The sequence below is a fragment of the Phodopus roborovskii genome, unplaced genomic scaffold (genome assembly GCF_943737965.1).
Source record: "Phodopus roborovskii unplaced genomic scaffold, PHOROB, whole genome shotgun sequence".
Classification (NCBI taxonomy): domain Eukaryota; kingdom Metazoa; phylum Chordata; class Mammalia; order Rodentia; family Cricetidae; genus Phodopus; species Phodopus roborovskii.
The window spans coordinates 22982094-23008619 of NW_026125397.1; the positions used below are offsets into that span (position 1 = coordinate 22982094).

Consider the following 26526-nt stretch of genomic DNA (forward strand, 5'->3'; position numbering starts at 1 on the left):
AGAATGCAGAGTCACATCTCTGTGTTCTCATAAAAGGACAAAACAAAACTTTCTCAGCAACCCCAAACTTCAATTATGGCACACAGTTCTCTCTCTTCAGTTTCTCACGAGCCTGGCCAGTGCACTACATCTCTTCCAGGCCGGCACCCTTAACCAAATCTTACTTCCTGTAACGTAATATTTCCTAAGGAAGTTGTAACACGAAAAAGTAAAAGTCCCAGAGACAGATAATGGAGTTCAAGCTTCAAGCTGAAGATCAGAGAAGCAAAACAGCCAGCCAGTGGATCGTATCTCTATCAAATTGAAATGGTAATCCTGTGTCCACAAGTCCCCAGAGGCAAAGGCTCTCGGTTCCTGTCTCTTCCTCCTCATATTCCTTTATCTGCCCAGCCATATCACTCCTGTCTCCAACTCCATCCCAAGTGCTGGGACCAAAGGCGTGGGCTCTGTGACTCTTTCTCTTGTGTACGCCAGGGTGGCCTTGAACTCAGAGAGATACATGTGCCTGTCTCTTTAGTCCTGGACTTAAAAGTGTGTGCCACCACTGCCTGGCTAGCTAGTAGGGCTGCTGGGATTAAAGGTGTGCATCACCCCTACCTGACCTCTATAGGTTGTGGCTGGCTTTGCTTTCTGAATCCTCAGTAAGCTTTAATAAATCATAAATAACACATCACCACAGCAAGTTTATTAGTAAATTGTAGCTGGAGTTTCTTTCTAGTCAGGTCCCGCAGCCTATTAGGCCCAAATAAACACACAAGGTCTTATATTAATTTATAAACTTTTGGCTGATGGCTATGGTTTCTTACTGGCTCGCTCTCTCTTAATTATTAACCTATAACTACTAATCTATGTATTTCTACATGGTCTTCTCTTACCTGAGAACGCCTGGTGCATCCTACTTTCCCTGTTTCTACAATGTCTCTCTCACGGCCTCCCTGTTTTCCATACTCCTACCTCTGGTACCCCTGCCTATACTATGCCTGGCTACTGGCCAATCAGTGTCTTATTTATCAACCAATATAAGACTCATATGTACAGAAGGACAACTCCATCAGTAAATCCTTTATAGCATCAGTTTCTCTACTTCTAGCTTCTCTTGCATCAAAATTACTGACTGCAACTCTTCTGAGAGAAAGTGGATGCTTGGTTATTTACTCAGCAAAGGCTAATCCATTTTACATGTCTATGGTGCTTGGCTCAAACACATCATTTCAACTAATTCAAAATCTGTTCCATCCCATCTATTTTCCTTCATCTTTCCGTTTATTTTTCTTTCTCATAGTCATTGAGCTTGGAGCTGGAAAGCAAAGCTGTCTGGTCCTCACTCTTCCTTCCTTTTGGCTGCCGAGCCAGAGGTAAGGTGGCTAATTTATACATCACAGGAAACAAAACAGCAGTGAATATGGCCGACCCCAGACAGGTGTACAGAACTACTGGCAGATCTGGGTAGTGTCCTTGAAGAATCCCAATTACTGCAGGAATCGCCATTTCTCCCAGAGCAGCACCGATCACAAAGAATGCTGCAGATTTTCCACTGATGCTGGTGTACTGCTCAATCCAGGAAACACCACTGGGAAATGTGGCTGCCATCGAGGCTCCATACACAGAAGTTGCGATCCACAGACAAAGACGGCTCTTGTCAAAAAGCACCAGAAAGAAAGTTGAGACAAGGCTGCCAATGTTACTCAAGACAATCATGGTTCCAGGCTGTAGGACTGTTGCAAAGAAGATGGCCAGGCCCCTGCAGGCAGCAAAGGTCCCCCAGAAGATGGAGTTCAAGCCGGCTGCTTCGCTTTCTTCCATGCCAACATGGGTGGTAGCGAAGGAGAACACGTAAGAGCCATAGGTCACCTCGGCTCCAACGTAAAAGAAGAAGAAGATGAAGAGGAGACAGAGCAGGGCCCTGTGATATTTGGCTCTTCGAGTTCTCTGAACAGATGCTGTGGACTTTTTCTGCCTTGAGCTTTTCTTACAAAACAGAGCAAACAGAAAGACAGAAACGACTAAAACATAGGTTCCGATGGAAGCGTACGCCCACAGCAGGTTCATGTCCTCGGGTACCGCAAACAGAGAGTCTGAGGTGGCTTCAGAGGACCGGTTCATCACTAGAGGGTCAAAGCCGGGCTCTGTGTGGTTCTGAGTGGAGGCTGATGCACCCCAGGCCAATTTAGCCAGCAGGGGAGCCAGGAAGGCACCCAAGGCGAAACTGAAGTGCAAGGCTTGCATGTGTGGGGCTCCTTTGTCCCCCCAAAGGTCCAAGATGAGGACGTTCCCACCTACAAGTTAAAGAAATGATTTGACAGGTATTTCATAGAGGAAAGGTGGTAGGACTTTGTGATGCTACAGCAGAGCCACTCTGTAATTAAACGGTGCTAACCAACCATCACCACAGGACTGTGATACACCTCATCTTCCTGCATGGAGTGTACAAACCAGTAAACCATCACAGGAACCAGGTACATTTGAAACAGTCTATTGTAAAACAATGGGAAGCTCACTGGGGAGCATTACTAATTGTGGTGGTTTGAAGGAGAATGGCCGCCATAAGCTCATATATTTGCAAGCTCTGTCCTCAGTTGGTGAGCTGTTTGGGAAGGGTTAGGAGGTTTGATTGACTTTGTTGAAGTCTCTCACTGGGGGTATGCTTTGAGCTTTCAAAACCACAGGCCCAGTCAGTCTGTCCTTCCCCTCCCCTCCCCATCTTCCTCCCCCTCCCCCTCTCCAAGGGAGGACCTAAAGTTTTCAGCCACTGTTCCAGCACCATGCCTGCCTGAAAGGTACCATGTGCTCTGTCAGTTTGATAATGGCTTAACCCTCTGAAATTGTGAGCTAATTCCCAATTAAATGCTTTCTTATATAATTTGCCTTGGTCGTGGTGTCTCTTCATGTCAATAGAACAGCAAGACACTGGTAAATTTATTTGTATTTTTTCAGACAGTTCTCATAAATCCCATACTGAACTTGAACTTGTTATGTAGCTAAAGATGACCTTGAACTTTTCATACTCCTGTACCACTTAACCACTGGGTTTACAAACATGTGCTACTTGGTTTATGAAGTTCTGGGGATTGAGCCTAGTATTTCACGCATGCTAGGTCAGTAATCTGCCCAGCTGAACTGTATTTCCTTGTCCATATGTAAATATAAGTGCATGCTGGGCAGATTTTTATCTAACGGTGGGAAAGCTACCAAAGGCTCAGCACTCCCAATTAGGGGCCAATTCCAATTCAAGAGTGTTGTTTGCTTATGTCTAATCCAGAAGCTAAACACCCATCTGGGAGTCAGGTTGCCCACAGAATTCCGCCCCACTACATACTTTTAACACCACAAGGTCAAAAGCCATGAAGCATCTAGTGTTTGGCTATCTTTTAGAAAATCAGGTATTTTGAGGCAATCATATAGTTCCATAGTTTTTACATTCAAATATCCTTGCATTGTAAACTATTTCCATGATCTTTCAAATATCTTTCCTTCCCTTAGAAGAAGAAAGGAGAGGATAGAAAGCCAGGATTAGGGGGAAAGAGAGATTCACGTGTGATTTAGGTCTTGAATGAAACGTGGAGATTTTCTGCTGTGGAGAAAAGGAGAACAACCAGAAAGAAAGGCAAGAATATGGCACCCGCACAGGGTTCTCCAAGTCCAGAATCTGGGGTGCATTTGAGGTTGAATGGTGGCTTCTCTGGCATTTGAATGCTTGATCCCCAGCTGATGGCACTGTTTAGGTAGGGTTGGGAGGTGGCCCTTGCTGGAGAAGGTATTTCACTGGGCCAGCTGTGAGAATTTGAAAGTCTCCAGCTATGTTAATTGCTCTCTTTGTTCTGTGCTTGAGGCCCAGTTTCCTGTCCCTTCCTCTGTCACTTAGCTCCCGCTGCACAGACTCCAATCCCCCCCACACACCCTAAACCCAAATAGTCTTCCTCCTCTAAGTTGCTTTCATCATAGTGTTTTATCACAGCAATTACAAAGAAGTTAATATACTTTGTCGTATGAGATCATCATTTTTCTTACACTAAAGTGGTCAAGCTCTATCCTAAAATGAAAGACTCCCCATTGGCATTATAATTTCCCACAGAAAGGGGGTCCTTCCATGTTTGGACAACCAACCATCTCTCATAAAACAGTCCTCAAAGTTCATTCACAGTTAGGTGTGTAACAATTGGTTGGCTATGACTAAAGTGCCACCATGCCCAGCCCCAATTGGCAAGGAGATGTGTCGGAAGTGTGATGCTGACTGTGTGAGTCACTGCCATCTTGATAGCAAAGACAAAGGATGCTACCATTTCACATAGTCTGCTTTTCCTCATCATACTTTCCCCAGTTCGGGAGATGGATAACCCTGAAGGGTTCACTAACCTGTATCCACCGCTCCAACTGAAGCTCCAAAGACAGCCATCATGACAATCAGTAAGACAGCCTTCTTACAGAAAGGAATAAGATAAAACCCAACTGTGGTAGCCAACATTGACACACCTGAGGTAAAAAAGAAGGTAATAAAGCCAGCTATAAAAACTAGTATTCTTCAGGGTCCTAGGTCAAAGGAACATCCTAAAAAAAAATCTAAAAATACAAAATAACCCTAAATTAAAACTGTTGGTCTTGGGCTGGGCATGGTGGCACACACTAACTTTAATCACAACACCTGGGAGACTGAGGCACCTAGACCTCTCTGAGTTTGAGGCCAGCCAAGGCTACAAAGTGAGATCTTGTCTCAAAGACAAGCAAACTAAAATGGCAAAACCATCATGGCCACCACAACAAAATGTTTGATCATGAGTAGATGAGAGATATAATTGCTGTATATGGTGGGTGTTTCTCAATCTTTTCTAAAATTTGTGGACTATAAAAATGTAAATTACTGTGCCTTGTATACAATATCATTGCTAAGGATCAAATTAGAAACTACAACAGAAGATAAATTTTATAGTGGATGAGTCAATCCCAAAAGTATTACACCAAAGATAATTTTGATAAGAATTAACAATGCAAAAGTAAAACTCAGCAATAAATTATTCACCTCACCTCCAAGGCATTTTTGAGTAGTAATCTAAGCAATAGTGGAGAAGCTACCTTTAATGCCCTTCCATGATAATGAGATTGATGACTATCTTATATGTCATACTAGAGCCTTCATCTAGTAGCTGATGGAAGCAGAAGCAGACACCCACAGCTAGACACTGAGCTGAACTCCTGGAATCCAGTTATAGAGAGGGAGGAGCGATGAGCAAAGGGGTCATGACCAGGCTGGAGAAACCCACAGAAACTGCTGACCTGAACAAGGGGAAGCTCATGCACCCCAGTCTGTCAGCTGGGAAACCAGCATAATACCTACCCAGACTCCCTGAACATGGGTGTTAATTAGGAGGACTGGGCAGTCTATGGAGCCTCTGGTAATGGATCAGTATTTATCTCTAGTATAGGGATGGACTTTGGGAGCCCATTCCACATAGAGGGATACTCTCTCAGCCTAGACACATGGGGAAGGGTCTAGGCCCTGCCCCAAATGATAGGACAGACTTTGAAGACTTCCCTTGGAAGGCCTCACTCTCCCTGGGGAGCAGAAAGGGCATGGGCTGGGATTGGTGGGGTGATAGGGGAGGATGGGAGGGTGAGGGAACTGGGATTGACATGTAAAACAGCCTTGTTTCGGATTTAAGTTAAAAAAAAAAAAAAAGGAGAAAAAAGATAAGTTTTATAGTGTTCCAGTCAATCCTAAAAGCATTACTACAAAGATAATTTTGATATGAGATGAAAATGCAAAAATAAAACTCAATCGTAATAGATTATAGGAAAACTTTACCAAATAAGTTCATTTGGGAGTAAAAAGGAAATGAAATACAGAAAATAAATAGCCTTTTAACAGCTATGGAAGTAATAATGATTACCTATTTCTCAGCAATAATCTATTTACCTTGCTTCCAGAGGAGTTTTAGCATAGTATTCTAAATCTTTTTAAATCGCGCCCATTTATTGAGGAAGGCATGCTAACAGTTCTGCCCTCTCTTCCAGCCAGGGTCGGGATCTGAGAGGATCAGCCTGTGTTCAACTCCGACATGGGCAGCAGGACTGAAGGTAGCCTTTATCAATTCCTTACTGCCCCATCCTTCATCTTCCAGCCCAAGTCCACAGAGCCTGGCCCGGTTCCCGGAGTCATTCTGACCCCCACGGCCCCAGGAGCCCCGCCCTACGCCCAGATAAGCAGAACTTTGTAGTGGCATCTTGCTTTGCCCGTGAATTACCACATCCTCCTGGCCATGGCCTTGACCGCTTATAAGGTTCAGGAGGGGCTGGCTTGCTCTCTGGGGTTGAGGTGAGGACGTCCAAAGGGCAGAGACTGCATTTTCTGTGCTCCTGCTGGCCTAGAAAGCACGCAAGTCCTCGACATGCAGAGTGACGCCGGTGAGTTCGTGAACCTGTACGTGCCATGGGAATGCTCTGAGAGCAACCGCATCGCTGGTGCTAATGGAGCATCCATCCACCCAGATGAATGTGGCCCAGCTTGACGGGGTCACAGGCCAGTTTAACGGGCAGTTTAAAATCTATGCCATGCGCAAGAGAGCGAGAACGCCCCTCCTCTGCCTTACAAAGGGTCACCTCTAAACACCTGAAGCCACGCTCATAGGGTGTGGCCACCACCACAAATTCACTGGCAATGCGAGATGCCACTACATAGCTTTGTGGTCAAGCAGTGTGTGAGCCTAGAGTGGAGCCCACACTACAGGGAGAGTCGGCACTGCTCCGGGTCGCCGACACTGACTCCCGAGAAAGCTTGTCAAGAGGGTTTCTAGAGGGTCCGCTATAGATTCTGTTATGGAAACCCAGCCGCCACGGAGGACACCCACACTCATTTCTGTTGTCAACCGTTCTGCAGTCTATGCGTTTAATGTTTAGTGTCAAGTTAAAAATTCATTGAAAAAGAAAGGAAGGAGGGAGGGATGGAGAGAGGAAGGAAGGGAGAGAGGGAAGGATGGAAGAGAAGTAAAAAAGCAGTATGTACTCACCCAAAAGTAGGAAGTGATGGATGCAGTCTAGGAGGACTCCACCGATCATGGTGCCGCACACAAACCCAGAGGCGCGGCCCACAAAAATGAGAGACAGACCACTAATGTTTTGGTTCACGTTTCTTGCCAAATCTGGAAATGTAGGCCCAAGGACACCAATGCTTAGTCCCTAAAATTTAAAACGACAAGAGCTTTAAACGTACCACCATTAAACTGATGTTTATTTAAGTGGTAGGGCTTTTCCATGATAAAGAATGGGAGGGGAAATTACAATGTTACAGTGTAACACAGAGACTCCCTTTTATTCAAATGGGACAAAGTGTACGACCCTTTGCTATTAGAGGTAAATGTCAGGACAAAGTGTACGACCTTTACTATTAGAGGTAAATGTCAGGACAAAGTGTACGACCTTTACTATTAGAGGTATATGTCCTGTGGCTTTCCATCTACTCGTTTTAAAATTTGTCTGGCTTTGGTTGCGATTATTTTTAGATTTTGAAGAATACCTTACAAGATTTCTCTGTATTAATAGTTAATACGACATATCAAATTTATTCTCAAAATATTTTACTTTAAATATACTCCATTATGACTGAAATAGGAATTTAGATGTCAAAATTTAAATTCTCAAACATTAACTTATTGATCATGTTGGTTATGTTAAAAAGGCAATCTTTCTGATATAGATGGGATTCTCTGAACTACACAAATAGAATATGCTGGAAATCAACTATCTGAATGTTTCTAAATCTATAGCCTTCTTTAATAAAATTTCAAAGCTACCAGGAAAGAGTATAGACTCTAAGGCTTTTAAGAATATATTACATATACCCATGCCCATGCAAAACAGTTTTACTGGTAAAATGTTGCCTGCACAGTGTGTTAACAGGAACCAAGGGTTGAAGAGGAATTACTGGTGATTTTAAGACAAACGTTTCTGGCTGGGTGGTGGTGGGGTACACCCTTTAATCCCAGCACTCTGGAGGGAGAGGCAGGCAGATCTCTGTGAGCTTGAGGCCAGCCTTGTCTACAGAGCGAGTTCCAGAACAGGCTCCAAAGCTACACAGAGAAACCCTGTCTCAAAAAAAAAAAAAAAAAAAAAAAAAAAAAAAAAAACCAACCAACCAAACGAAAGAAAGAAAGAAGGAAGGAAAGGAAAACACTTTTCTAAGTCATTTATCAACATTTCAAGAGTAATTAGTGGGAGCTGCATGGTCTGCTTCAAGCCAATGTGCCTCCTATTTTAGCAGCAGGGACTCAGACTCAGGACTATAGCGTGGACAAGCCAGCAGCAAGTACCAAGTTCAATGACAGTTGACAGGTGCTTAGCAAATCCTGCAAAGGACTTGTGAGACTAGCTACACAGTGAAGGCTCTCTAAGCACCTCTACTAATTTCCTTCGCAGTCTCTCCCACATCAAAGTAGCCTGAGAAGCCACCCAGGTGTGAGTGATCTGAAATCCCAGAAACAGTAACACTGCAAGAGCAGGCTCAGCCCGGGGCTGCTTAGTTACACCGTGTTAAAAAACAAAAATCTTAAGATCAGTTGACTACAGGCGCTCCCAGGTTCCGACTCTTACCACCTCACCACCTGGATGATGATAGAAAGTCACTTTCTTCTAGGGGCCTGTTTTTTTCATCTTGAAAACCCCCCGGCAGACTGAACTTATTTGCTCACGCCACTGGGAAGCAGCGAGGTTTAATAATTTAGAGTTGTGTGGGTGGTGGCAGAGGAGAGCAGGTGAAGGCCCTGTCCCCCTCCCTGTATAGGCATGCAAGTTTATAGATGCTGGAAAACTCATTAAGGCAGTCCGTTTGAGTTGACAAAAACCCGCCAGGATTAGAACTGTGCTCATTTTCTAGAAGACCAGAGACCCGGGATGATGAATACGCCATTATCTCCCACTATGCAGGCTAGGGAAGCTGGTCTGCAGCTGGGAGTGATCGTTCCCTGCAGGAGCCTCCTGGCCCAGCCTGGGAAGCAGCAGCCTGAGCTCTCACCAGTCCCACGAAGGCAGCATACAGGACCAGCGTGGTGAGCCAGGGCAGCCCGCATCCTGTCCTGCCTCTGTGCCTGGCCGCTGCAGGCTCCTGCTCCTTGCCAGTCGCTGGGGCCCAGGATTCCTGCAGGAGCGGCTGCCCAGTGGCTGGAGCCAGGGCCCTGCTCAACTCCAGTTCAGTCTCCAGCTCCAGCTTGGAAGTTTCAAAAGGTTCTGGACACCTTCAACTTCCTTCTGGTGAATAAGATATAGGCACAGCTGGTCAGATCCTGCCCCTGATGTCGGTGGCCGCGCCCCATGCCACCTCCCAGGCTACAGGTCCATGGGGCACCCTGCAGCGAGCGCCTCTGCTAGGCTCCCAGGGCAGGGTGAAATCTAATGCAGTCTCTGGATAAAAGACTCTGCTGTGTAGTAGAGCTTAAAGTCAGGGATGGTGATGCCTCCTCAAGTTCTTCTATTGTACAGTGTTGTTTTGGCTATCCTGGGTCTTTTGTTTTTCCATATAAAGTTGAGTATTATCCTTTCAAGGTCAATGAAGAATTGTGCTGGGATTTTAATGGGGATTGCAATGAATCTGTAGATTGCTTTTGGCAAGAACGCCATTTTTACTATGTTTATCCTACCTATCCAAGAGCATGGGAGATCTTTCCATTTTCTGGTATCTTCTTTAATGTTTTTGTTTTGAGCCACAAAGTTCTTATTATATAGGTCTTTCACTTGTTTGGTAAGTGTTATCCCTGGATACTTTATGTTGCTTGTGGCTATTGTAAAGGGTGATGTTTCTCTGCTTTCTTTCTCAGCCCCTTTGTCATCTGAATAAAGTAGGACTACTGTTTGTTTTGTTTTTTGTTTTTGTTTTGTTTTTAGTTTATCTTGTATCCTGCTAGTTTGCTGAAGGTGTTTATCAGCTGTAGGAGTTCCCTGGTAAAAATTTTTGGGTTGCTTATGTAAACTATTATAGCATCTGCAAATAGAGAAAGTTTGACTTCTTCCTTTCTAATTTGGATCCCCTTGGTCTCCTTTTGTTGTCTAGAACTTCAAGTACAATATTGAAGAGATATGGAGAGAAAGGGCAGCCTTGTCTGGTGGATTTTAAGAGATTCATATAAGGTCCCTCACAGAAGGGGGAAGGGACAAGTTCTCCAGAGCACATGGGGAGTGGGGGGGCAGTGAGTGGAGAGGGAACTAGGAGAAAGAGAAGGAGAGGAGAGGAAAGCATGTGGGACTAGGAAGATTGAGTCAGGAGAGGAATAGAAGACAGGAGAGAGAGAGAGAGAGAGAGAGAGAGAGAGAGAGAGAGAGAGAGAGAGAGAATAAAATAGGGAGCCATTATAGGATTGAAGAGAAAACTGAACCTAAAGAAATGTCCAGAGACCTACAAGACTGACTGACTCCAACTAACAATTTGAGCAACAATGGAAAGTCTACCATTAGTGCCCTTCCCTGATAATGAGATTGATGACTAACTTATCCACCATCATGGAGCCCTCATCTAGTAGCTGTTGGAAACAGAAGCAAACACCCACAACTAAACATTGAGCCGAACTGGAATCCAGATGCAGAGGGAGAGGACAAGACCAGGCTGCAGAAACCCACAGAGACAGCTGACCTGAACAAGGAGGATCTAATGGCCCCCAGACTGATAGCTGGGAATCCAGCATGGGACTGACTCAGACCCCCCTGAACATGGGTCTCAGCCAGAAGGCCTGGGCAGTCTAAGGGACCTCAGACAGTGGAACCAGGATGTATTCCTGGTGCACAAAAGGACCTTGTGGGCACATCCCATGGAGGGATATTCCCTTAACCTAGAGACAGGAGAGAAGTCCTAGTCCCTACTTCAAATGACTTCACAGATTTAGATGACCCCTCCTGGATGGCATCACCCTACATGTGGAGTAGGGGGGGATGGGAGGGGAGGGTGGTTGGGATACATGTGAGGGGGGAAGAGAAGGAAAGAGGGAGGGAGGGAGAAAGGGAGGGAGAGGGAACTGGGATCAATATGTTAAAAAAATATTAAAAAAGGAAAAAAATTAAAAAAAGAAAAAAAGACACTGCTGTGCCCCAGGAAAAGCTCTGCCAGACTCACACAGCGAGGCCAGCCCCCAGGGCCACCTGCAGAAGGGAAGGAGGGGACAGCCTGGACCTCATAAACTTTCCAGAGCGCTGCCCCCGCCCTCTGACATTTCTCAGCCTGGTGACCTCTTTCACTCCACACACATTTGAAGAAATAGGCATCATCTTTCGTTTGTGCTCACAATGTTGCAGGTCGCCAACAGTGCAACAGCAACACCAGAAACAAATCTAGAATCCAAAGCTGTGGTTTGCAGTATGCCTTTCTTCCAGTGCAGCACTTGGCTGAGACAAAGCATGGTGTTTTAGATGGCCCAGCAGTGTTTTGCTAGCTGAGGTCTTTGCTTCTTCACAGAAGACAGTGTTGCTCAGTTTGGTCTTTATCCAACCCTGCCCATCCATCCCACCCTGCTCCCCACTCTCTCCCCCTCACTCTTTCACAAAACTCTGAGTCTCCTAGACCACAAATCTTAGTCTCATCACCCTGCCAAAACAGCTTCATTCATGTGTGGTCCCCAAGGCTTTCCAAATTACTTCCAAGAATCAGCTCTCGACTTCCTTCCCACGACTTCCTTTTTTGTCCCTACTTCATGCACAGATTCACAAAGGCCACAGTTGCTCTCCAAAGGCACAGATCTAGAATTCCGTGGTGTTGCTGTGGCCTCTGAAACAGCGAAGTCATGATAACTAACAGGAATTTAAAAATCGGAGGCGTAAGTGCTGGCTGGTGGCCCTGATACTAGAGAGAGTCTGGCAAAGGAACTGGAAATCCGTTCACGGTCAGCTGCAACAACAGTGACAATTTGTGGCAGCCATGATGGCACCATGTACCTGGTCATTTCTGGGCAGACTCCAAGGTCACATCTTGATTCTTCCTGTCTCCTCAATATATCTCAAGTTCTGCCAATATCCTATAGATATTCCTAAAACCAGGGCTCCTCGATGTGAAAAGGCCGATGAAAGAAAATTTGGTAAAGATCTAATTGGTTCTTTCCCCCATTTGCATTAGATCTTACTTTGTAGGTCTGGCCGGCCTCAACTTCTCAACCTCCTTTTTCAGCTTACCAAGACTAGGATTACAGGCAAATGCCACCAGACCTGACTGCAAAAGTCTTTGATTAGGGATTGTAGGACCCAGCAACATCCAGTTCTATAAGGAAGTAATTGGTGTGTAAGCCAGACATGGTGGATCACACCTGCAAGCACAGCACCCAGGAAGCCAGAGCAACCGTACCTACGTACCACACGCTCAAGGCCTGCTGAGGCAAAACCAAACCGGTATTCAGATGTGCTGAGCAGAAGCAGTCGGTTTCATAGCCGGTAAAGGGCTAAAAGCAGCCCAAACAGGAATGCAAAATAGTTATTTGAAAGTTACTCAGGTGAGACAGTTAAGAAACAGACTTCATCATCAAGGCCATGGCGGTCACCTGAGCCCACTCTGAACGCATGATATCACATGCTTTGTTTGGTTTGCCATCCAATGTACCCTCCCTCCCCCGCCTCCCCATGAGTACAATTCCTTGCTGTGGGGTATTTGTACACTGTATGAACATGCAGTGCTGTGATTAGTTTAATAAAGAGCTGAATGGCCAATAGCTAGAAAGAGGTTAGGCGGGACTTCCAGAGACAGAGAGGACTCTGGGAAGAAGACGGGTGGAATCACCAGCCAGGCAGAGAAGAAACAGGAGGTACATCATAAGAACAGGGAACTCGGTTACTATAAACAGGTTACTTTGTAATTAAGACAAGCCTAAGCTGAAAGCCAGCCTTTCTCTGTGTTGTTATTTGGGGCTGGCAGCAGAAAAGGAAGTCTGTCTACAATTCCTAGCGTAAAACACTGGATGTGGTGGCACATACCAGTACTCAGGGGGCAGAGACAGGCAGATCTCTGTGAGCCTGTTCTACAAAGCAAGTTCCAGAACAGCCAGGACTACACAAAGAATTCGTGTCTCAAAAAACAAACAAACAAAAAAGTCAAGGTTTTGACAGATAAATTACTGCACTAATTAAAGGATTAAACACAGCCAGGAGACCAGTTATCTTTGAAGTAGAGCTGGTGTCTAGTTGGGTCTGAGCTGAACACAGATCACATGGGTGGATAACATGAGTTAAACAGAAGAGAAGGCAGCTTATATAGAGCAAGCATGAATAAAAACATGGCGTAGCTTAGTGAAGACAGCACAGTCTCTGGAGCTATGCAAATCTCAGGCTGAATTCTGGCTTCTTTTCCACCAGCCTTAGCACCTAGCATCCGCCTTACAAGGCTTCAGGGTTCAGGGAGATAATAAAAAACAGTGCTATCAACGTAAGACATTACCATTATAACTAAGCTAGCTTCAACTCATCTGTGCCTTTATGGTCCCTCCTCATATGCAAAACTGCACAGTTCTTGTCACACCGTGATAACTGAAACTTGATATATACAGTATGATACAGCAGCCCGGTGGCTCACTCACAGAAAGAGGTTAAAGGAAAGCTTGGGGTGTTTGCTTAGGGATTCATCTGGATTCAAGCTTGTTTCCTTAAAGAATGTTTTAGTAAAGAACCAGAAAAGCACCAGCCCTACACCATTAACCTTCCCAGAGGGAAGCAAGCTAAATTGCCATCGAGCCCTCAAGTGTGTCCTGTGACCCAGTGTAATGTCCCCTCTTTGTGGCCCCAGGGAGCATCCCACAGAGAAAGTGCCAGAATTTACCCTCATGCCCAACCCAGTGTATGAGATGAAATAGCAAAGCAGAGATAACCAAGCCCTTCCTTGTAGAAAGGCCAGCGGCTTTTACTCAACACTCAGGACTTTGAAGTGCTGCCCTTTGCTCCTTAGTGCCACTGTTTCCTAAGAGGTGACAAAAAGGTCAAGGCTTGCCCAGCGGCCCTAAGTGTGAGACAAAGGTAGAGAAAGTCCTGTCCTAAACCGAGCACACAGTTGTAAACCCCAGTCATTCAAAACAGGGATGGAGCAGTCAAGGACTCGAGTACTGTCATTTATTCTAACTGTTTAGATAAGGCGTATAATTGCTTTCAACTTCAACCTTCCCACTTTAACTATATCTTTTCCAAAGGCTCACACAGGCAATGAGTGGGGAGATAAGCATACGTGTGAATCACGCAGCGTTGGAAACTGTCACTACTCTTGTCTGAGTGCACAGCAGAGCCGTGAATGCCCACAGCAGGCTTTTAGTACCTGCCCGACATTTCACTCAGAAAATCTCCTTTCCCTTCTGGGACACAGGAGTAGCTATGATCATCTCCACTAGGAACTCTGTCAACAATATACAGAGTGAGTCATGAAGCAAGTAACAGTTTCATTAGTGAACTGGTAAGTTTAGAAATTGTCATAGGATTCTTGAGAGAAGCTTTAAAAAAAAGGATTGTGCATGTCGTTTTTATAGCAGTGAAATGTGACAGGCATTGTAGGAACCCAATGTAAGTGTGAAACACTCAACGTGTAAAATGTGAGGATATTCTTGACTAATTTCTGAAGGAGAGGTGTCAAGCTCATTTTTAAAAATAAGAGCAACAACTAATGACCCAAGTCAAAGCTTAAAGCAAGTATTTGTTGTGAATTTAAAAATATAAATGTATTTATAACACGTGGCACAATATTCTATTCAATCTGTCATATAAAACCATATAAACAACAAATGCAATTATATGTAGATGTAATAAATCCACAAGACCACTCCTACTCTTTAATAAGAGTATTAGGTCTCAAACTCAGGGCAGGTCTCACTCAGAACCTGTGGCTCCTCCCAGCAATTCTCACCCCGCCCATACCCTAGGGCGGGGCTTCTGCTTCCCTTCCCCCCCCCCAGCAGTCTCTTCCCAGCTGCCTCTCTTGCTCATTTTGTTTTTTTCATGAATTTTACAAAATCCACAGCACATTTTGTTTAATTGTAAAATAATAGAAGTCCTTCTCTAAAGATGGGGTTATAGCATCCAAATTGAGCACCAAACCCAAGAGTTTACATACGCAGTTCAACAAAATTCAATATTCCTACAATAGACTTCAACTTCTGAGCAAGCTGCCCCTCTTGCTCCCCGTCTGTTCTCTCGGGGTTCAGTGTAGTCCGCCGGCAGTGTTCAGCCTGGACTCTTCCCTCTGCCTGACTGCTTTCTCCCCTTTACCTACACTACAAACCTTCTCCATACTTTAGACGGAGTCCTCCTCCTTTTATTTCGCTCAAAGAATAAATAAAGCTAGAATTGAGTAGGTGGAATAAATCACAATGTTTAGAGTGCCTGACCAGAAGGCAGATGAGCTGCAGACAGTCTGGAGTTCCAGCAACAGACTCCACCACGCGATTAGCAGTAACTGTGGTGACAGCAAACAGGGCATCTCCTCATCCCTGCTCATCCTTCACAGAGGATGCACGGAAAAAGTCACCCACAAGGAGCACAGCTTCACCAGCCTGTACACGAGCTCTGCCCAGCAGAGGTTCCTGTTTCCTTCATTCCCAAAGGCGCTGGTTCTCAACTATAGGGCAACTGAAGGCCATTGCTCAGGCTGCGCTGCAAACAAGTGGGCATTTCAGTGTGAAGTGTGGGCACTGATTCTTACAAACTCGGAGGTTAAAATCCGTGGACCCAAAGGCTTATCGCTAGTGCTGGGAGGGCACCTGCAATAGAATTTCCCTGGGTCCTTTCTCCGACTGGGGCTTACTTATTTGGGTTCTAGGGAGGCAAAAGCTGATGACGCTTTGCCCCGTTGGGTATCACTAAGCCCTTCTCATATCACAGACCATGGAAAAGCACTTCGTATCCCAGGAGAAGACAAACAAGTACAGTGGTATCCAATTCTCAGAAACAAACAAACGAACGAACCCTGGAAAGCTTCCCGCAAACCTGCACTGTACCAAGGGCAATTCTATCTGTGGCGTTGCTGTACTGGAGATTAATTAAGGCCTTTGGCAATATGACTATCATTCACGCCCCTTCTGGTAGGTTTATGTTTTCTTCTAAATACAAATCTTACCACGATCCTTATTGTGGCTGTTTCTTTTGTTGTCTGAATGTTATCTGGGTGTGGTGGCTCATTCCTGAAAGGCCAGAACTCAAGAGACTGAAGCAGAACGCCTACTTTAGGTTTTCAGCCAGGCTGAGCTACATAGTGAGTGCCAGGCCAGCTGTAGCTATATGGCAAGAGCCTGCTTAAAAACAAACAAATAATTAGCAATTTAAAAGAAGTAGACATTACAGGCAAAAACCTGTCCTCTCGTTAAAATAGTTAATGCGACAGCCTTAGGCCCCAGGGCTTCAGGAGAAACAATAAATTGAGCAGTGGAAATTTCAATCCTAGAAGAAAAGTACCCTACAAAAAGGGAAGTCCCTTTGTCCATCCCTCTTCTCCTGAGCTGTTAACATAGTTACGTGAACCAAGTTGTGGGCATGTGGTGCTACGTTTCACTTAAGCCAAAGGTTTATTCAGAAGCAACTTACATAGATATGATAAAACAAACACACTACAATCAGATTGTAATTAAATGCCATTCACCATAAAACTTGGGAAGAAGCCAACAAAGCCACTCACTTCCACCCATTTTTTAAAGGATAGCACGCATAAGTTTTTGTCATATTTAATATGATGTAGCCTTTTTCCTCTCTGATTTGTGGTCATCATTCCACCTTCTCAGTGTTGGGTACTTTAAACCTGGGCAGGAGGAGCATTGTATAATGGGTAACCTAACTGTTCCAACCTAGCTATAAATAAATGAAAGTCATCAAAGGTTTACAGTGTTTATAATGCAATTATTACTCAAAACTAGTGGAAATCAAATCTAGAAACAGCAAGTTCCAGACCTCTTATGTCTTACTAAAGTAGTTAATGGCTCGAAAAGATCTTTCTGTAGCTCTTATACTTATAGCAGGAGAATAAGGAATCTAAAGATCTCTGAATAGGACTATATGCAAATTCACCCTCCCACTAATGTAGGAAAACAAAGTGTCACTAACCCCATCTGTACAAAACTAGACACAGATTCATTCTACTGTTGAGGTATTGGAATACACTGTCCAAATCCTATCTGAACAGAGACAAACATTCGCATATTAAAAATACTCAATGTTGCGGTACATTCTGGTAGCCCCCAAGAACTCAGAGGCTGTGGAGGGAGGATTGCTTTAGCTCCAGCGTTTGAGACAAGGCTAAATGACATGGTTAAGATCCATGTCAAAATAAATAGATAAATAAATAGCTTTTCCCCTGAAACTGTCTTCAAAAGTAATACAATGTCCACAACTAAAGTAGTTACCATCTTTTCACTCATATAAAACCCTGAATGTAAATCATGTTACCTTTAGTCTGTATACAGAAACCTTCTGTCAGTTATAATTGGTCATGATATTAAATGGCCATTGACTATAAAACAGTCTGTTTTAAGTATGCATAGAGTGTGAAGGAAAGAGACATCTTCTGTGGCACCTGCGTTGCTGTAGAAGCCCGAGAAACTGTGGAGGGTGTCGAGGTTAATAGCACAGGACTCTTACTTGATATTAAGAAGGCTCTTTATTATATATACTTTTCTCCCGGGGCTAGCTTATATACCCCAGCACCAGATGGAGGAGGGGGAAGCAAAAGGGGGCGGTTAGTCATCTCAGGTTCCAAGGACTGGTTAGGGCACTTTCAAGGCTGCGGGAGCCAAAAGAGCATTAGCATTTTGCATTAGAAAGCATCTCTCCTGTTTTCCAGAGGTTCAGTTGCTCACCCTGAGTTCAGCAGGAGGGGGAATGAATTCTTAGCCAAGGTCTTAATTCCTACAATCTTCAGATCAGTGAAACACAGCAGTAAAAACATGCTGGTCAGAAAGCCAATGGGCACATAAACAGCAGGCATATCTCCTACTCAGAGACATCTTCTGCCAGGCTGGCATTTTGTCTCACTTCTCTTTTGAAACAAGCCATTGGCTGCTCGAGCAAACATAGTGGACAAACTCCGCTGAAAAGGCGTCTCATTTTCATTTCTAGAATCACAACTCAGGACAAGACAAATGATGCCATAGTAAGTGCCTCAGTGTAGACCCAGAAGGCGGTCAAATCTTGCAGGCAGCTCTCTTCAAAGCCATTGCATAGTGTCTTTAAAGGCATAGGAAAGTGAGCTATTAGCATTCTGTAAAGTCATGCAAGATGAAAACATCTGCCTATAGCCAAACACAATCTTTCGTGAAACCACTCTCTACAACTTCCCTGGAGAATGTGACTGGCATGGTCATTGATTTGCTCAGCAGATCCATTTTCTTCCTCAGTGGTGTTGACCTACTTGAACTCTACCCAACTTTTCAAACATGCAGGGATTCTGTGTACACACTGAAAGTTAAAGACCATAAAATTCTGCCTAATGGCTCCTGTCAAAACAAGCCTTGTAACAAGAGATTGACAGTACAAGACCATAAGATATTTGTGTAACACTCTGGGAATTACAGAACATGTCAAAAAGCTTAACACTTCCCTCCACATCAACCTGGAAAATGCAATCCTCAGAGATCACTGAAGCATTGCTTATGATTTTCTCTGATTGGCCTATTTAGATGTGTGTATTCTGGAAGCCATGGGCTGAAGATCTGCTCAGAGGTAGATGCTTTCCTGGCTCCATGCAGGGTCCTGATATTTGACTTGAAAGACAAAAAAGTAAAGTTAAAGAAACCCCCCCACTTGAAATGAAGGATGGGCTGACCTGGAAAGCTAACCCAGACCAATATCAGTTCCTTGGAATTTTCTAACTTCCCCTCACAAGGCCCTGAGATAACAAGATACTAAGAATTCACACTGCCCCTCCTTTCTGTGAGTCAGCAGGTGGTGAATAGGATCCTTAAAAAACAAAGAGATAACTGTGCCTCTGGTTTGCCCAGACATGATTAATTAGCACACCCTGAGGCCCTAAGGTCTGCTGACCCTAACAGACCATCAGGCCTCCAAGGGTCACTACTCAATGGACAGAGGGTCCCACCCCCTCCCTAAGCTTGTGGGTTTTGCCTTTAAAGACACCTGTGCCCGGGGGATGGGGCTTCTCTCTAGCCTGAGTGCTGAGGGAGCCCATTTGCACAAATGTTTCCTGTTCATTAAAGCCTCTTGCGTGTTGCAGCAACTGGGCTGGACATTGAGTTCTTGGGGGAACTGACCGAAACTGGGAGACTCCTCATTCTGAGGGTCTTACAGACCTGCACTGTCCTCAATCCCCAAGAAACAGGGAAGTCAATAAGAACTCGAGTTTCAAAAAAAATGCTTGCTGTAGCTTGATTATGAAATGACCCAGCCCAGGCAGATTTATTTCAACACTTGCTTCCATACAGGGGATGCTGTTTAAGAGGGTTGTGAAACCTTTAGAGAGTGGAGTTCCTTTGGAAGGAATGGGGCTCCTCTGGAGGAAGTGAGGTTTCTCTGAAGGAAGTAAGGTTTCTCTGGAGGAAGAGAGTTTTCTCAGGAAGAAGTGGAACTTCTCTGGAGAAAATAGGGTATCTCTGGAAAAAGTGGGGTTTCTCTGGAGGAAGTGGGTATTCTCTGGAGGAAGTGGGACTTCTCTGGAGGAAGTGAGAATTCTCTGGAGGAAGTGGGACTTCTCTGGAGGAAGTAGGGTTTCTCTGGAGGAAGTTGGATTTCTATAGATGAGTGGGGTTTCTCTGGAGGAAGTTGAACTTCTCTGGAGTAAGTTGGGTTTCTCTGGAGGGTGTGGGGATTCTCTGGAGGAAGTGGGACTTCTCTGGAGGAAGTGAGAATTCTCTGGAGGAAGTGGGACTTCTCTGGAGGAAGTGGGGTTTCCTTGGAGGATATGGGACTTATCTGGATTAAGTGGGTTGCCCTTCAGGAATTAGGGTTTCTCTGGAGGAAGATGGACTTCCTTGGAGGAAGTTGGGTTTCTCTGGAGGAAGTGAGACTTCTCTGGAGGAAATTGGTTTTGTGGAGGAAGTGGGGTTACTCTGGAAGAAGTGGAACTTCTCTGGAGGAAGTGGGGTTTCTCTGGTGGAAGTGGGACTTCTCTGAAGGAAGTGGGACTTCTCTGGATGAAGTAGGGTTTCTCTGGAGGAAGTTGGGTTTCTCTGGAGCAAGTGGGACTTCTTTAGAGAAAGTGGGGTTTTTCTGGAGGATTTGGGACTTCTCTGGAGGAAGGGTGGTTTCTCTGGAGGATGTGGCACTTCTCCCAAGGAACTGGGTTTCTCTGGAGGAGGTGGGTTTTTCTGGAGAAAATGGAACTTCTATGGAAGAAGTAGGTTTTCTCTGAAGGAAGTTGTTTTTCACTGGCAAACGTTTGGGTTCTCTGGAGAAATTGGAACTTCGCTGGATGATTGGGGTATGTCTGGAGGAAGTGGGGTTTCTGTGGAGGAAATTGGGTTTGTCTGGTATAAGTGGGACTTCTCTGGAGGAAGTTAGACCTTTCTTGAGGAATTGGAATTTCTCTGGAAGATATGTGTTTCTCTGGAAGAAGGGGGGTTTCTCTGGAGTGTGTGGCTTTTCTCTGAATGACATGGGACTTTTCTTGAGGAAGTATGGTTTCTCTGGAGGAAGTTGGATTTCTCCTGAGGAAATGGAACTTCTAAAGAGGATGTGGGACATCTCTGTAGGAAATGGGGTTCCTCTGGAGGAATTTGGCTGGGACTTCTCTGAAAGAAGTGGGAGTACTCTGGAGGAAGTGGGACTTCTCTGGAGGAAGTGGGGTTCCTCTAGAATGAATGGGGTTTCACTAAAGGAAGTGGGACTTCCCTGGAGGATATAGGGTTTCTCTGGAAGAAGTGGGACTTCTCTGGAGGATGTGGGTATCATGGGAGGAAGTGGGGTTTCTTTGTGGAAGTGGGACTTCTCTGGAGGAAATAGTGTTTTTCTGTTGACAGTGGGGTTTTCCTGGAGGAAGTGAGACTTCTTTAGATCAAATGGGACTTCTCTGGAGAAAGTGGGGCTTCTCTGGAGGATGTGGGGTTTTTCTGGAGGAAGTGGGAGTTCTGTGGAGGAAGTGGGACTTTTCTGGAGGAAGTGATTATTCTCTGGATGAAGTGGGACTTTCCTGTAGGAAGTGGGGTTTCTCTGTAGGAAATAGGGTTTCTCTGGAGAATTGGGACTACTTTTCAGGATGTGGGACTTCTCTATGGGAAATGGGTTTTCTCTAGGGGCAATGGTGTTTCTATGGAGGAAGGGGGACTTCTCTGGATGAAGTGGGCCTTCTCTGGAGGAAGTGGGGTTTATCTAGACAAAGTGTGGTTTCTCATGAAGAAGTGGGGCTTCTCTGGAGGAAGTGGGACTTCTCTGGAGGAAATGGGATTTCTCTCGAAGATGGGAGACTTTTGTGGAGGAAGTGGGACTTCTGTGGCGGAAGTTGGGTTTATCTGGAGGGAGTGGGACTTTTCTGGAGGAAGTGATTATTCTCTGGATGAAGTGGGACTTTCCTGTAGGAAGTAGGGTTTCTCTGTAGGAAGTAAGGTTTCTCTGGAGGAAGTGGGGTTTCTTTGTAGGAAGTGGTCATCTATGGAGGAACTGGGGTTTTTCTGTAGGAAGTGGTGTTTTCTGGATGAAGTAGGACTTCTCTGGAGGAATTAGAGTTTCTCAGGAGGAAGTGTCATTTCTCTGGATGAAGTGGGACTTCTGTGGAGGAAGTGGGGTTTTCTGGAGAAAGTCGGACTTCTATAGAAAAAGCTGGATTTCTCTGGAGGAATTTGGGTTTCACTGGTGAAATGGGTTAGTTTCTGGAGAAATTGGAACTTCTCTGGAAAAAGTGAGGTTTCTCTGGAAGAAGGCGAACTTCTCTGTGGAAGTTGGACTTCTCTTGAGAAAATGGGGTTTCTCCGGACAAACTGGGACTTCTCAGGAAGAAGTGGAACTTCTCTGGATATAGTTGGGTTTCTCTGGAGGAAGTGGAACATCTGTGGAGGAAGTGGGGTTACTCTGGATTAAGTGAGACTTCTCTGGAGATGTGAGATTTCAGTGGATGAAACTGGGTTTCTCTGGATTAAGTGGGACTTTCTGGAGGAAGTGGAACTTCTCTGGAGGAAGTGGGGTTTCTCTGGAGGGTGTGTGGTTTCTCTGGAGGAAATCGGACTTCCCTAGAGGAAGTGGGATGTTTTCCAGAGGATATGGGACTTCTTTGGAGGAAATGGGATTTCTCTGGAGGCTATGGGGTTTCTCGGAGGAAATGGAACTTCTCTGGAGGAAGTATGGTTTTTCAGAAGGCTGTAGTACTTCTCTGGAGGAAGTGGGACTTCTGTGGTGGAAATGGGGATTCTCTGGAAGAAGTTGGACTTCTCTGAAAAAAGTGGGGTTTCTCTGGAGGAAGTGGTGATTCTCTGGATGAAATAGGACTTCTTTGGAGGAAGTAGAGTTTCTCAGGAGGAAGTGGTCTTTCTCTGGATGAAGTGGGATTTCTGTGCAGAAAGTGGGACTTCTGTGGCAGAAGTGAGGTTTCTCTGTAGGAAATGGGGTTTCTCTGGAGAATGTTGAACTGCTCAGGAGGAAGTGGGACTTCTATGGAGGAAGTGGAGTTTCTCTGGAGGGTTTTGGGTTTCTCTGAAGGAAGTGGGACTTCTGTCGAGAAAATGTGACTTCTCTGGAGGACATGGGGTTACTCTGCAGGGTGTGGGGTTTCTATGGAAGAAATTGGACTTCTCTGGAAGAAGTGGGACTTCTCTGGAGGAAGTGGGGTTTCTCTGGAGGAAGTGTGGTTTCTCTTGAAGAAGTTGTACTTCTCTGGAGGAAGTTTGGTTTCTCTGGATAAAGTCGAACTTCCCTGGAGGAAGTGGGCCATCACTCGAGTTACTGGGAATTCTTTGGAGGACATGGAACTTCTCTGGAGGAAGTGAGGTCTCTCTGGACTAAGTGGGGTTTCATTAGAGGATGTGGGACTTCTTTAGAAGAAATAGGGTTTCTCTAGAGGAAGTGGGATTTCTCTAGTGGAAGTGGGGTTTCTCTAGAGGAAGTGGGGTTTTACTGGAGGAAATGGGGTTTCTCTGGAGGAAGTTGGGTTTCTCTTGAGGAAGTGCTACTTCTCTGGATGAAGTGGGACTTCTCTGGAGGATTTGGTGTTTCCATGGAGGAAGTGGGGTTTATTTGAAGGAAAAAATACTTCTCTTGAGAAAGGGGAGTTTCTCTGGATGAAGTTGAGTTTCCCTGGAGGAAGTGGCACTTCTCTGGAGGAAGTAGGACTTCTATGGAGGGAGTGGGGTTTCTCTGGAGGAGGTAGGGTGTCTCGGGAGGAATTTGGATTTCTCTGGAGAAAGTGGGACTTCTCTGCAGAATGTGGGGTTACTCTGGATGAAGTTGGTTTTCTCTTGATTAAGTGGGACTTCTCTGGAGGAAGTAGGGTTTTCTGGAAAAAGTCCCACATCTATGGAAGAAGTAGGGTTTCTCTGGAGAAAGTGTCGTTTCTCTGGAGGAAGTGGCATTTCTCTGGATGAAGTGGGATTTCTGTGCTGGAAGTGGGACTTCTGTGGAGGAAGTTGGGTTTCTCTGGAGGAAGTGGGGTTTCAATGGTGATAGGGTGAGTTTCTGGAGAAATTGGAACTTCTCTGGAGGAAGTGAGTTTTCTTTGGAAGAAGTGGGGTTCCTCTGGAGAAAGGGGAACTTCTCTGGCAGAAGTCAGGCTTCTCTGAAGAAAGTGGGGTTTCCCTGGGTGAAGTGGGACTTCTCTGGAGGAAGTGGGATTTTTCTGGATGAAATTGGGTTTCTCTGGATTAAGTGAACCTTTCTGGAGGAAGTGGGACTTCTCTGTAGGAAGTAGAGTTTCTCTGGAGGAAGTGGGGTTTCTCTGGAGGCAATGTGGTTTCTCTGGAGGAAGAGGGACTTCTCTGGATGATGTCAGGTATCGCTGGAAGAAGTGGGTTTGCTCGGGAGGGTGTGGGGTTTCTCTGAAGGAAACTGGACTTCTCTGGAGGAAATGGGACTTCTTTGGAGGAAATGGGCTTTCTCTGGAGGCTGTGGTATTTCTCTGAGGAAAATGGAACTTTTCTGGAGGGAGTGTGGTTTTTCAGAAGGATGTGGTACTTCTCTGGAGGATGAAGGACTTCTGTGGTGGAAGTGGGGTTTGTCTTTCCTGGAGAAAGCAGAGTTTCTTAGGAGGAAGTGTCATTTTCTGGATGAATTGGTAGTTCTTTGGAGGAAGTGAGACTTCTGTGATGGAAGTGGGGTTTCTCTGGAGGAAGTTGGTTTCTCTGGAGTAAGTGCAAGTTCTCTGGAAGAAGTTATGTTTCTTTGGAGGAAATGTGACTTCTCTGAAGAAATTAGAACTTCTCTGGAGGAAGTGGGACTTCTCCGAAGGAAATGGAGTTTCTCTGGAGGAAGTTGGGTTTCTGTGGATGAAGTCGGGTTTCACTAGAGGAAGTGGGACTTCTTTGGAGGAAGTGGGCTGTCTCTGGATGAAGTGCTATTTCTATGGATGAAGTGGGGTTTCTCTGGAGGCAATGGGGTTTCTCTGGAGGAAAGTGAGACTTCTATGGAGAAAGTGGGACTTGTCTAATTGAAGAGGAACTTCTGTGGAGGATGTGGGACTTCTGTGCAGGAAGTGGGCTTTCTTTGGAGGAAGTATGGATTCTCTGGAGGAAGTGGGACTTCTATGGAGGAACTAGGGTTTCTATGGGGGAATTTGGGTCTCTCTGGAGAAAGTGTGACTTCTCTGGAGAAAGTAGAACTTCTCTGGAGGAAGTGAGACTTCTCTGGAGATAGTGGGGTTTCTCTGGAGGAAGGGGAACTTCTCTGGAGGAAGTGTTGTTTCTCTGCAGGATGTGGGACATTTCTGGAGGAAGTGTGACTTCTTTGGAGGAAGTGGGGTTTCCCTGGAGGAAGTGAGACTTCTCTGGAGGTATTGTGACTTCTCTGGCGGAAGTGCGGTTTCTCTCGATGTATTAAGACTTCTCTGGATGTAGTAGGGTTTCTCTGGAGGAAATTGGATTTCTCTGCAGGAAATTGTAGATCTCTGGAGAAAGTGTGACTTCTCTGGAGGATGTGGGATTACTCTGGTTGAAATTGGGTTTCTCTGGATTAAGTGGGACCTTTCTGGAAAAAGTGAGACTTCTCTGGAGGAAGTGGGGTTTCACTAGAATAATTGGGACTTCTCTGGAGGATGTGGGGTTCCTCTGGATGAATTTGGACTTCTCTGGAGAGAGTGGGACATTTCTGGAGGAATTGGGACTTCTTTGGAGGAAGTGGGACTTCTCTCCTAGAAGTGGGGTTTCCCACGATGAACTTGGGTTTCCCAGGATGAAGTGAAACTTCTCTGGAGGAAGCGGAACTTTTCTGGAGAAATTGGGGTTTCACTAGAATAAGTAGGACTTCCCCGATTGCTACCGGCCCCAAGTCTCTGAGAGACAATGCGCCACCCCAAAGCTGTAACCAACCTCCAATCTGGGCCATGGCATTCCACCAGCCCTCTGCTGAAATAGGAGCAATTCGGGTCTTATTGGTCTCTATTATCTAGTGAGTCAAAACACTGGTAAAATTTACAAAAGACAAGGCCCACCAGCACTGAGGCGGTTGACCCTTACAGAGACATTAGCATTTCAAAGAAGATGATACAAGTGAGAGCAGGAGGCCTGCGACACCAAACACTAATGCCAGCTTGTTCCTGAAGTAAGGCAGTTTGCTGATTTAAGTTAAGGAGTCCAAACTGAACATGAGCATTCAGGCAGGACATTCTGCTTAGCTAGAGGTTTGCTGATCCTGCCCGCCAGCTGGTTAACAGCGTCTGCATTGGCTGCGGACTGAGCGACACCAATCCCTGCAATGAAGGCAGCAGTCGCCGACACAGCATTGGCAGAAATGATGGCAGCAGTAATATCAAAGTCCCTTCTTGGTGGTAGAGGATAATTTCTTCTCCCCCATGTCGGTCTTCCATCGCCATGGGGCGAAGACGGGAACTCGAACTACCAGGGCACCGGTGTCTGTCGGGGGCCAGCAGTTGCTCAGGAAGCAGGTTCTGGAAGAACAATTGAGAGATTTTCCCTCCCCCAAGGACCCATTACAGGTGGAGCAGTGTCCCCAAGGCAAGACCTATGCAAGTCATAATTTTCTGGGGATCTTCCAACCTAGGGGCCCAGATGTAGGGGCCACATAGCAGCATTTTCCTGTTCCCACTGGAAGTTTATGGTATAGGACCTCTCTAAGTCCCAAGCAATTGCTCATGCTGACATTGGAGTGAAAATCAGCAATGGAAGCATTACACAAAGCTATGCTTGACACTGAGGATGACCCATTGGGCAGTTGAGAAACATTAAGCACTCTCGGGAAGCAAAGGCTCCCGTGTGTCAGGAAGGTCAAATTACTCAGTAATGAAGTCTCCAGCAGCACATTGGAAGCCAGTAGTCCCAGGGAATGATTGGTGGAAAAGAAAGAGGGAAACAGGGAGCTTTCCTGACTAACTGGCATCAGGACGTGGGGGTTCCTCACCAAGGCCCAAACCATCCATCCCTCTGTGGGCCAGAGATTCCAGTAAAGCAGGACTAGATTCCTGATCAGGATCCACAGGGTGAACATGTCATTCTGGTATCCAAATAGGTT

General features: G+C 45.5%; 1 protein-coding gene across 1 annotated transcript; it reads right to left on the bottom strand.

Moving 5' to 3' along the window:
* Positions 1-1183: 1183 nt before the first annotated feature.
* Positions 1184-25870, bottom strand: LOC127215025 (sodium-dependent glucose transporter 1B-like). Its single transcript, XM_051175323.1, is given in 9 exon segments — positions 1184-1264; positions 1267-2276; positions 4354-4470; positions 6999-7167; positions 8999-9190; positions 12264-12395; positions 13066-13142; positions 25368-25443; positions 25694-25870. Coding segments are annotated over 9 exon segments (2031 nt in total).
* Positions 25871-26526: the final 656 nt, after the last annotated feature.